This window comes from Leucoraja erinacea, chromosome 13 (genome assembly GCF_028641065.1).
Source record: "Leucoraja erinacea ecotype New England chromosome 13, Leri_hhj_1, whole genome shotgun sequence".
NCBI lineage: Eukaryota > Metazoa > Chordata > Chondrichthyes > Rajiformes > Rajidae > Leucoraja > Leucoraja erinaceus.
Window position 1 is genome coordinate 12,961,964 of NC_073389.1, and position 12,495 is coordinate 12,974,458.

The following is a 12,495-nucleotide window of genomic DNA, read 5'->3' on the forward strand; positions in this document are numbered from 1 at the left end:
CTCCCACCCCATGGGGACACAGTTTTAAGGTAATTTCAGTTTTAAATGTCAATAACATGCAAAATATAACATCAATCTGAACGAAACTTGCTACTGCACACCACAGGAAAATTAAGAGTAAGGTGGGCTATTGTAGCCCTATCGTGTACAATTTTTGCGGAGGGAGAGGGAGAGAAAGAAAAAAAAAAAGCAGGCAGGTGGGACTAGTGTAGAAGGGCTTGATTCCACGCTGTATGACTCTAGCTCTGTAATCTAATGCATTTTGTATTTTGCCCTAGCATGTACAATTGAATTAACTAATATTAGGGTAGGTAAACAAATTTATGCATGTGTGTATATATTTATATCATGGTATATGGACACATTTATCCGTTTTGTAGTAAATGCCTACTATTTTCTGTGTGCTTAAGCAAAGCAAGAATTTCATTGTCCTATACAGGGACACATGACAATAAACTCACTTGAACTTGAAATTGGTTTTCTTCTCTTAACTATAATTTTGACTGAATATGGTGAAAGAAACTTAATCACCGTGGGCCTAGCTCTTATCCAACTCAAACTTTATTTCAGATTAAATTACATGTTAAATCTGTGTGAATGTTTAGATCCATCGTTTGATAGCAACACGGGATTAGCTAGAAAGAAAATAAATTAATTATCAAATTCCTTTTATGTTTGGTGAATGGTAAATTAAGACATTAAGAAAACATTAATTACACATTAAGAACACAATAGCCAGAAGAGCATAATAATTTCTGATGTCTGGCACTCGTCTTGCAAGTTTTAATTCACCCTTTGTAACACAAATATGACAGTACAATGCCATGGAAATGTCATAACTATGAATAAGCTATTTTAGAAAAGCAACACCAGTGGTATCTTAGGTATGAATGGAATACAAAGGCAAGAAAAATGCAGTTTTTTTGGTTATTGCCTCACTAGGAAAGTAATAGAAGAGGTAGTTGCTAAGGCAAATTACTCAACAAAGGCATACTCATAAATAGTGACATTGCAATTTTGGGCAGTGAGAAACAAAATTAAAAATAAATTCTACAGCACAGGTGAAAGTGGTGGCCTTTAACATCAACCAGAACAAGGGGTCACAGTTTAAGGATAAGATGAAATATTTTAGATCTCTCTCATACCTGCATTAAGGAGGCAATTAAACATACCTGAGCAATTACAAAAGCCTGTGAAGCCATGTGTCCCAAACATTAGGGTGCCTTGAAACTGTAATGCACCCTGTAATAACACCATGAGAAATGAGACTTGCTGCATAACTAGTCACTCAGTGCCAAAGCCTTGGATGATATGGAATGAGGAAGTTATGTCAGGCTAAATATAGAATCTTGCTGCAAAGATAAAAACAAGTGGGAACATTTATCTTTATGAATGTTTGGGTTGGTAAATGGAATGCAGAATAATAATTTATTCTGCCAAAAAGCACAATGCAATGTACTTTTTCCAAATAAATTGATTGTTACCCAAAAAGATTTTAAATAATGCTGAAGCAAAGCTAACTCCAATTGGTTTGGCTTATTGAAATACAAACTTATTCCTTAAGCACAAATATAAGACATGTGTTATAACTTAACAAGGGACTTTAAAAAACATATTTATTTTTTAAGAACCCAATAGCTAGTCTTCAAAATCATTAAAATATTGCAATTACAATAAATACCAGTATGAATAATTTTATTTGTCTTTTGAGCAAAGTAGTTACAATAAACTTTTGGGGGGGGGGGCTTTGAACCAGGTCCTCCTTAATGAATTATACATTTGTTCATTAACATACAAAAGGCATGTTCAGAATTGTGCTTGAATATAATACATCTCTTCAAAATGTGATTTAGTGAAAATATCATTCCATTAAATTATTTACACGTTGTACAAAATCTTCAAACTTTGTCTTTAAAGTCAATATCCAATGTTTTCATGTATTAATATTGAAGTGGGAAAAATCCATTGTTAAAGAATCAGATTTTTCAATATTTCAGCATTCACAAGTTAGATATTTCAATTTCAATATTTTCTGCTGATTGAAGCACACATGCGAGTTTATATATAAAAGTAAATATTGTCAAAATATCAAGTATATTTACACTCCAGCCACAATTTGTCAAAATAAGTTATTTGTTCAATTGGAATCCTGAGCCGTTTAAAAACAAAATCATAACAATACATTTCAATTTAAGATGCACCATTCTTCCCAAATATCACATGAGCTTCCTGAAATTTGTATTTTTGTGGAAACAATAAAAATCACCTGAAACCCATTATTCACTTGTGCCAAAAGTGCACGCCACTTTCATTGCTGAATGTGGCGAGTAATCAATACTGATTTGTATTTGAAAAACAAAAAGTTACTATGCAGTTTATTACAATGAGAAACATGAAAAAGTTGAATATCTTGTATTATTAATGTCCAGATGAGATTTTGCAAGACAAATAAAAATGTAATATCTTGTCCAAATTAGATTCAATGCTTTATAAACCCATCTATATTTTAAATATTCTAACCTTGCAAATGGGCTAACTGGCCATGTCAACGTAGGGGAAAATGGCAAAACAAATTTTTGATCATAGGTGAGATGCTTGATAAATAATTATGTCATTTACAGAAGTAAACACATTTTAGTCAATTTAGTTAGACTGTAATAAGTTGATGAAAGAGCAATCAGGACATGGACAGTTTGAATAATTCAAACTTAACATGCTGCTTATGCACTTTTGATGGACAAAGTACAGAAATAGTTACAGCGAAAAGGGCAACATCAACTATATTTTACTTAAACATTTTCAGGAATGGATTAAAATCAACCATTCAATCCTTAAAACGTGATCCTCCAATCAGCCATACCAAGGTGAAGTCTGACACATGCAATGGATATCAATACAATATCCTAAATTTAACAGCATTAGAACTTTCACACAATCTAAATCCCAATATCTATTCAATGACAACAGCAATGGGGACCATTCTTTGTTACTTATTACCCATGTGAGATTTCATGTGAAGGTGGGCCTCAACTAGAGACCAAGATTAATGAACTTTTGGAATTCTATCATGTTTTGGGGCAGCATTTCTGGTTTATTTCCAAGTTTATGATTGGCAATTAAATATAATCAATTGTGTTTATATTGAGGTAGAAAACAAGTAAATGTTGCATTAAAAAACTCCAAAGCCATAGTTGTTTCCACCCCAAGTATGATATTAAAAGTGGTAAATTTTCAAGACTAACACTTTCACTCACTGGGAGTAAAATAATGTTTACTTTTCTGCAGACTCTTGCATTTTATTATTGTACCCAATTGTTCTTGTTCCCCATCAAAAATACCAACTCAATTGAAAAATAAATCAATGATTATCAAATTGTGAATTTCACAAGGATTTCAATTGCAAAGCAGACTGTAAAAACTCACATTACATACAGCACAAGAAAGCCTTCATCTGTGATAATAAAAAATTGCAAACTAATTTTTAATTATTTGAAAAATAAAAAACATCTTGCATCATTGGCAACTTATGGTATACGTTTAGCTACATTGGGATTTGCAATTTCTTCATACTTCGGAGGATCTTCGTTTTGCCTTCCTTCATCATTAATTCTCAGATTCTCTGCTTGGCCAGTAGCTTCATGATAGGATGGAGGTGAATCTGCATTTAAGAATCCAGACAATCTTACAGGGAATCCATTTTGATTGGAGTTTTCACCAGCTGTGCCTTCCGGTTGCAGGCTACTTAATCTATCAAGTGGACTGACAGGATGTTGATTATAACCAAATACTACCACTGATAAGTTTCTGGTGGGTTGGTTTGCCTGGTGTTGATTATGGGCATAAGTGATTTGCCTGCAATTTGCCTTTCTCACCTGACATCTCCAAATAACAAACAGTATAATAATAATCACAAGAAGACCAGCCATTAGAGGAGCCACAAGGTAAACCGATTCCATATTGATACCAGCACCATTTCCTTCATCCCCATTTTGTCCCTTTATGTAAGCTGCCCAGAAGTCATTCTGAAAATAAAAGTAAATCATGTTAAACTGATTTTAGACCATGTTCAGAATAGTGCTTAGACAACATTTTTCTGCACTTCATAAAAATTATATTACAGTTGGGTGAAATTAATTTAACAAAATTATTCAGTTATAAAATGAGAAGGAAAATTATATAGGGGAAAGAAAAATACACATCATTGCAGATGTTCCATGTAAAAGACTGCAATTCAATAGAAGGCTTGTGCTTCAGACAGAACATCTAGACCAAACTAAATTTCTTCAATATCATCATTGGCTTAAGAATGCAAGACAAAGATTATCAATACCAATTACCATAATAAGGACAAAACATTAGAATCCAGATAGACACAACGCTTGGGTAACTCAGCAGGACAAGCAGCGGCCCTGGAGAGAAGGAATGGGTGACGTTTCGGGTAAATACCCTTGACCCAGTCTGAAGAAGGGTCTCGACCTGAAACATCACCCATTCTTTTTCTCCAGGTATGCTGAATGTTTAGTTTGGCCTAGATGTCCCGCTGAGTTACTCCAGTTTTGTGTGTCCATCTTCAGTTTAAACCAGCATCTGCGGTTCCTTTCTACATATTAGAACCCAGACATCTACCAATCAAATCCTCCTCACCTTCATCCATCTATTACTTGCCATGAGCCTCCTCCATTTTCCAGCTTTCTCCCTTCAACTTCAATCAATCAGAAGAAGGGTCCCACCCAAGATGTCATCTGTCCATTCCCTCCTTTGATGCTGCCTGACCTGCCGAGTTCCTCCAGCATAATGTGGAAGAAGGAACTGCATAAGCTGGTTTAAACCGAAGATAGACACAAAAGGCTGGAGTAACTCAGCAGGACCAGCAGCATTTTTGTAGAGAAGGAATGGGTGATGCTTCAGGTCTGAATCATCACCCATTCCTTCTCTCCAGAGATGCTGCCCGTCTTGCTGAGTTACTCCAGCTTTGTGTCTATCCTCCAACATAATGTTTTGCTTGGAATTTAAATACATAGAGTATGCACATTACACAATCAATTGTAAAGGCCACATGATAATCCCATTCTTAATTTTAGGCAGATACTAAAATATATATACCCAGCACAAGTGGGCAAGGTATAAAATGTAACGTTTGCTCTCATGGGATACCTTCAACAGCCACAGCAGCTGACATTGTTTATAACAATGAATAGACAGGAAATCTCAGGCTGAAGGGATTTATTTACAGTAGTTGACAAGATGTCCTAAAATTTTGGACTTTAGTTTTCAGGAATTCTTTATCAATCTATTTGCAATTTAGAAAATTCTTCATTAAATCCGCTTCCTTGTTTTCTCTTACATGCATGCTGTGGTTACAAAAATGGAATGCAGCTTATTTCAATTACTTCCACAACACTGACTGCATGCTCAATTATTTAATTATTTTGAGTTACTTTACAGTTCCGAGCAATTTTTGCAAGGGATCGTTGAATGTTATTTAAGAATCCTTTACCAAATTTTGCTTAGTAATTCAATAATAATATTTCATCAAATGGAAATTGATGTATTATATTGCAAAGAACAAACTATTTTACCATTCACGTTCACATTCATGGAATTCTAAACTCAAGGTTTTAAGGTTAAGTCATAATTAAGACCCATACGAGGGAATTGAGGACTACGGGGAATTGATACAGCCATGATCACACTGAATGGCTGGCTTGACGGTTGGAGCGGCCTACACTTTTTATTCTTTTGTAACATGTCTTGGGCTTGAATGAATGTGTATACCAGTTCTCAGTGTTGAAAGTATAGCGGTTTTGGACTATTCATTATTGGCACTTCCCAGTACAAACTTGCATAGAAGGAAAGGCAGAAATTTGGATCAATTTGGATTATGTTCCACTCGGGAACGGAGTCATATTTATCAGGCAAACAGAAATTATTTTTGCTGATTGTTCGATACATTTAGATTGAGATTCCCAAACATGGAAATGCACCTCAAGCACTACATTTACCAAAAAATGATTAAAACCAAATATCCCTTATTTTAGAGTCACACCTGCTTGCATTACTGCTTAATATCAGTATTACTTCCCATCACTACCTTTGCATGCTTTTCTTAACCGTCTTACTTGTCTCTCCAGTGCATCATCTCAGAATCTGGTTGCATTATCCTTTCAGGAAAAGTACCTTTGATTTTTAAAGAATGAATACTCTTAACTCCTTACAATGAGTAGGTAAAGTGAATTGCCACTCATTAGCAAGAGTAGTGTTCAAACCCCGACATGAAAGCAAATGCATCAGTTCAACAGTCAATCAACATAACTCCTGGTCAACTTACTGTCTTCTCATCATTTTCAAAAGCTTCTCTTGCTTCTTCATAAGTACAAACTTCTTCCCGACATTCACGTTCAATGTTTCCCTGTTGCACCTCTTCTAAGAATGTGTTTTTTCTTCGATATCTTTTCAGAATAGAGTTAGCCTCACCTTGCTTCAAGAACACTACAACAAACATAGAAACATAGAAATTAGGTGCAGGAGTAAGCCATTCGGCCCTTCGAGCCCTTTGAACAAAGTAATTCATGAAACAGTGCCCTGAATGAAGAAAATAATTCATTTAATGTACTAAAATAAAGTACCAATTTGGTCAAATACACCCATCTAAAGAGTTACTGTACAGATCAGGAACCAAACGCTTGAGAGTACGAGAGAAAATGCCCGAGTGGTTTCAAAACTAGCAAAATAAATCTGTTGTGCAATGTCACAGGAGTGGCAGGTAAGTGATTAGTAATGAATGTGAATGTGAATTTAATTACCCAGTCTGGCGTAAAAACAACTGGAGTATAATATAATTTGCTGCTTGTTCCTGCTACCCCAGTGATCGCTGATCATATTACATTTCAATGGAAATTTTTCTGTACAATTAATTCAACATTCTATTCAAAGCAATATGCTTTTGAGCTGCTTGGTTACTGACATTATAGAGCAAACTTATAGAGATTTTTGTTTTTCAGGTTAGAAGCATAGGAATCCCACGTCGCTCAAAGAGTTGATTTTGGTTCACTCCAGGCAGTATTAAGCTGCCAGATTTATTCTAAATTGCTTGGAACAAATATAAAGCCATGCAACACGATGTCCTTGACATGAAGATGCGACTGTCTCCACAGGACTGCGTGGTAAGCACTACAGTGTTGTTTTGGACAGATCCATTAGCACCACATATCTTGCCAAAGATGAGATCAAAGTTTCTCTCTCACATTGCAGACCCATTCTGGCAGTTCTCTCTTTCACGACTCAACTAGCACTATTGATTAATGGTGGTGGGTATTGAAGTTCCTCACCCAGAGTATAATTCATGCCTTATCAATTTTCAGTGTTTTTTCCAAATTTGTTCAAAATGTAACAGATGAGAGCAGTATTAAAGACAATAGGCAGTAATAAACTTTTGAACTAACAACATGAAATTTCAGTATCTGGGGATAATCCTCGACAGGTCTCCAAGTTACTCCCTCCCACTATTCTATCACCAGGCCACCACATTTAGCAATTCTGTCCTGCCAATTGGACAAGACATACTCAGGGATTGTTCTAGAATATTGGTATTGGTTTACAGTTTTGGAAGAGTCTGGGATTTGAACGCAATGTTTGATTTGTGTTACACTTGTGTCAATCTGTGTCCCCATCTATCTGTGGAACTGCTCTCCCAATTTAGACAACAATCTCCAAACATGTTTATGCAAAGATTGTCCAGGATCTGCACATACCAAATAATGTTAATTATACATAGATTTAAAAAGAAACACACTTCGCACCATAAGAATTCAGAAGCTCAAGTGGAATAGTGCAAATCAAATCATACAAATCAAAACGCTGGTATTGGGAATATTTAGGTGAAACTTTAAAATTAACAATTTTATAATTTAGATTTTTTGAATCTAAGCAGCATTCACTAAGCGAATCCGTACTCACCATTTTCCATGACTTTTTAGAGAAAGTAAATCAGGATGTCTGGAAGAAGAAAAATACACATCTTAATGGTGGATTTTCTGCAAGAAATCAATTCCAGGCTCTTTTCACCCATTAGATGAGAAAACCCTCAACTCCTCTAATCTTCACGAAGGCAAGGTTATGTGAAAGGGAAATCTTGCCTGACAAACCTGTTGGAATTCTTTGAAGTAGTAAATAGCAGAAAAGACAAAGTCAGTCGATTTTCAAAAGGCCTCTAATAGGGTGCTGCATGCAAGGTTGCTTGAAAGATTTGAGCCCATGGTAACAGTAAATATGCTAGATGGATAGCAAGTTGACTATAGCTGAAGGCAAACAATGGCAATAAAGGGGGCTTTTTCTGATTGACAGAGAATTGAAAGCTTTGTGGCCAAGTTTGCAGGTTTTACAATGATAGGTGGAAGGGCAGGTTGTATAGAGTAAGCAGAGACTCTGCAGAATGACTTGGACAGGTTGGGAGAGTGAGCTGAGAAGTGGCAGATAGAATATAGTGTTGCAAAGTGTGCAGTCATGCATTTTGGTAGTAGGAATAAAGGCACATACTATTTTCTAAATGGAGAGAGAATTCAGAAATCAGAGGTACAAAGGGACTTGGGAGTGCTGGTGCAGGATTCCCAAAAAGTTAATTTCTAAGTCAAATTGGCAGCAAGAAATGCAATGCTAATATCTATTTCGTGAAGACTAGAATATAAAAACAGAGATGTAACGCCGAGGCTTTAAAAGGCACTGGTCAAACCGCATTTGGACTATTGCGAGCAGATTTAGGCCCCATATCAGAGGAAGGATGTGCTCCTGTTGCAGAGGGCCCAGAGGAGGTTTCAAGAATAATCGCAGGGATGATTGGGTTAACATATTATGAACGTTTGACGGCACTGGGCCTGTACTCGCTGGAATTTAAGGTGTGGGGGGAGGGGGAGGGACCTCATTGAAACTCATGGGAGTGTATAGGACTAGAGGCCATACCCTCAGAATAAAAGAACGTACCTTTAGAAAGGAGACGAGGAGGAATTTCTGTAGTCAGAGGGTGGTGAATCTGTGGACTTCATTGCCACAGACAGCTGTAGAGGCCGTCAATGGATATTTTTAAAGTGGAGATTGACAGATTCTTTATTAGTAAGGGTGTCAGGGGTTATGGGGAAAAGGCAGGAGAAAGGGATTGAGAGGGAAAGATAGGTCAGCCACGATTTGAATAGCAGAGTAGACTTGATGGGCCAAATGACCTAATTCTGCTCCCAGAACTTATGAAATGAAAAATACATTGATTATCAAGCTACGAAGATATCAAATTTAACCATTTCTTGTTGAAGAAATAAATAAATAAAATTAAGTGGCTTTAAAAATGCTAATCTCCAATATTCCTTCCTGATTGAAATGTTCCTTTTTCAATCTAAAAAGAACAGCATTAGCACTAATGTATCAAAAAGGTCAATATCTTTGATTTTGTGACGTACACAAAACAGTGACAAAGAACATTGTAACTACAAAAAAAGAACTACATTCTGTACAAAGACTGCACAGAAAAGGCACGCATGTTGCTAAACTCACTGACCTTTATCTGCTCAAACTATTTTGCTTTAATTTAATATTTTAATGAAAACAGAAACTCAATAAATTCCTCCTTTGGCTTTAACTGCTGGTGACACAGAATGAAGCAATCTAATCACTTGTGTACAGAATTATTTTGTACCATGCTCCAAACTGCACCCCAATACAAAAAAACTGTATGGTTATTGCTATTTGACTAACATGACAAACATATCTCATTACCACTATCCTTATCAATCATAATTAGAATCTCTCAAAATGGTTTCAGAAGATTTTCACCAACCAACCCTGCTAAAAATCTTCATTAAATCTGGTGTAAACCTCCACAGTTCCGGAATTACCAACCATACAAATAAAGCTTTGAAATATGCAACCTTTATTTGTTGACTTACACTATTTCAAAGCAGACCAAGTTTACCCCAACTGATACAAAACATTCTGAAGCCAACAACTCCTTGGATGATGTTCAATATTGTTGGCAGAGTTCCACTGATATTTTAAGTACATTTCAGTAGATACAATTGAAAAGACGCGTTTTAAATAAAAGGTTTTGCAGTCATCAGTTTATGCATGCTAATATTTTTTCTTCTAAAACACTCAATTTTAAACTAAAAATGTGGCACACATTTTTGAGAATAAGGTTGATTCTACATATCCAAAATTTATACCACCAGATATCCGTACTCAGCAAGACTTAATTCCATAGCAACTATTTTGTAAGAATCTGTGATGCAAATGTTGTAATTAGCAAATTAACATCTCTGGCAAGGTAGCAGCATCCATTGATGCCGTCATTTCTGTCAAGTTTCTTTTTTGGATAGAAGGACAACTTCCCCATTTTCAGAGGAAATAAAACTAGTTTGGTTGGTGCATCCAAGATTTGCACAAGCCAGGCAGATTGATGCGTCCCAAATCTACAGCTATCATAAAAACAGAAATAAGGTCATATAACTGGGAGGAGCAGAATTAGGCCATTCGGGCCATCAAGTCTACGCCATTCAATCATGGCTGATCTATCTCTCCCTCCTTACCCCATTCTTCTGACTTTTTCCTCCCATACTAATCAAGAATCTACCTCTGCTTTAAATTTTTCAATTGACGGCCCCTACAACCTTCTGTGGCAAAGAATTCCAATGACAAAATAATTCAAATAACAAAGATTTGAGAGAAAAAAAATGAATACCAGTTTAGAGTGAGAGAGGAAGTACCCATTTAAAAATCAAAACAATGGTTTCTATCCAAAAAAGGAACGACCGAAGGACAATTTCCCATTTTCACAGGAAATAAAGCTAGTTTGGTTGGTGCATCCAAGATCTGCACCAAAACCAGGCAGATTGAAGCGTCCGGAATCTACAGCTGTCCGAAAAACAGAAATAAGGTCATAAGTAGTAGGAGCAGAATTAAGCTATTCGGGCCATCAAGTCTACGCCATTCAATCATAGCTGATCTATCTCTCCCTCCTTACCCAATTCTTCTGACTTCCCCCACCCCCATAACCCTTGACACCAGTACTAATCAAGAATCTATCTTTGCTTTAAATTTTTCAATTTTACAACCTGTGGCAAAGAATTCCAATGACAAAAAAAAAAATTCAAATTACAAAGATTTGAGAAAAAAACATGAATACCAGTTTAGAGTGAGAGAGGAAGTACCGTTTAAAAATCAAAACAAAACGCCAGATGAAAAACAATTTGTCCAGTCACTACGACAGGGCGAGGAAGGAAAAGGCTACTTCAATTATCCGGCCAAGCTGTAACAATACTCACAGCAAAATAACTCTTAATACTCCATGGTCAGACGGCAAGTATTTAGTGGACACCAAAATATTATTGAAATGCTTTTTCTGTACTGCACTTCCAACACATATCCAATTATCATCTCCTATAAAAAAGACGGTTACTGATCGCGTATTCAAACGTGCGGATTGTTAAACTCACCTCGGGAAGTAAATAAAATAATTTGAACGTATTTTTGATCACTCTACAAGTGCACAGATGGATGTTCAATCGTCAATTAGACGAAAACAATACTTAAACGTGGAAAGTCAATGTTGTACGTCGCGACAACGGCCCTGCTGCCTAATCCCCAACTCCACACTGTCTAACTCTACACAGAAGAGCTTATTAAAAGGAATGTTCTTTCAATGCCTCAACTCACATGATCACAAAACACGGACCGCATTAATCAGTAACAGCGCAGCCGAAAGAGAGCGAAGGCAAGACCAAGCGCCGTCAACTCCACTTTAATCCAATTTCAGTTTTCCCCTCTTTCAAATAACCACTGTTACATTATCGAGGCAATTGCAAAAACAACTTTAGAACTATGTGCAGAAAATAGGTTCCAGGATAAAGTGGGAATAATTACCGCACTTTATTCCTCCTCTCGGAAAGCACCCACCGCCCTCCAAAGTTTCCGTCCACGATGAAGGCATACGCATGCGCACCCCAAGCATCAGCACGACCTTTAAATTGTCAGAATCCACAACTTGCAGGGGGAACGCCTTAAAGGAGCAGATACACATTATTAATTTTTTGGGGAGAGGGGGCAATTTTAGTCCCATTGTTCGCCTTTTAAGAAAGGTAGCGCATTTCAGTGTAGTTCTTGCTGAGAACATAAAGTTAAAGCTATCAAACGTTGCAACTCCTCCACCTTCTGTCGTGAGGTAGACCGAGACTGAATGCCCTCCCCCTCCCATCCGCAATCTTTGACCACTTTTGACCACTTCCAGCATCAGGCATTAATACAGTTTTACATACTTATTGTTCAGTTTAGAGATACAGCATGGAAACAGTACGTCTGGAGATATCCGTTCACACTAGTTCCATGTTATCCCATTTTCTCCACCACTGCCTACACAGTCGGGATCAATTTGAGGCCAATAAGCGAGTTTGGTATTGTGACTGCGCATGCCCAGGTCATAGGTCACTCGTTATAAACATTCTCGGTAGCTTTGCTGCT

At 36.7% G+C, this 12,495-nt stretch overlaps 1 protein-coding gene across 5 annotated transcripts; it reads right to left on the minus strand.

Annotated features, from left to right (window-relative positions):
* Nucleotides 1-1,678: 1,678 nt before the first annotated feature.
* LOC129702646 (transmembrane gamma-carboxyglutamic acid protein 1-like) lies at nt 1,679-12,014 on the minus strand. Of its 5 annotated transcripts, none has more exons than XM_055644506.1 (4): nt 11,902-12,014; nt 7,957-7,995; nt 6,329-6,489; nt 1,679-4,022 (listed from the first exon to the last, which is right to left on the minus strand). In XM_055644506.1, exons 2-4 carry the CDS (start codon nt 7,964-7,966, stop codon nt 3,525-3,527), a joined length of 669 nt encoding a protein of 222 aa, XP_055500481.1. In that variant the 5' UTR covers nt 7,967-7,995; nt 11,902-12,014; the 3' UTR covers nt 1,679-3,524. The 5 variants fall into 5 exon arrangements, with proteins under 5 accessions (XP_055500481.1, XP_055500484.1, XP_055500485.1 ...); XM_055644509.1 differs by having other exon boundaries at nt 11,907-11,972; XM_055644510.1 differs by lacking the exon at nt 11,902-12,014 and adding an exon at nt 11,695-11,884.
* Nucleotides 12,015-12,495: the final 481 nt, after the last annotated feature.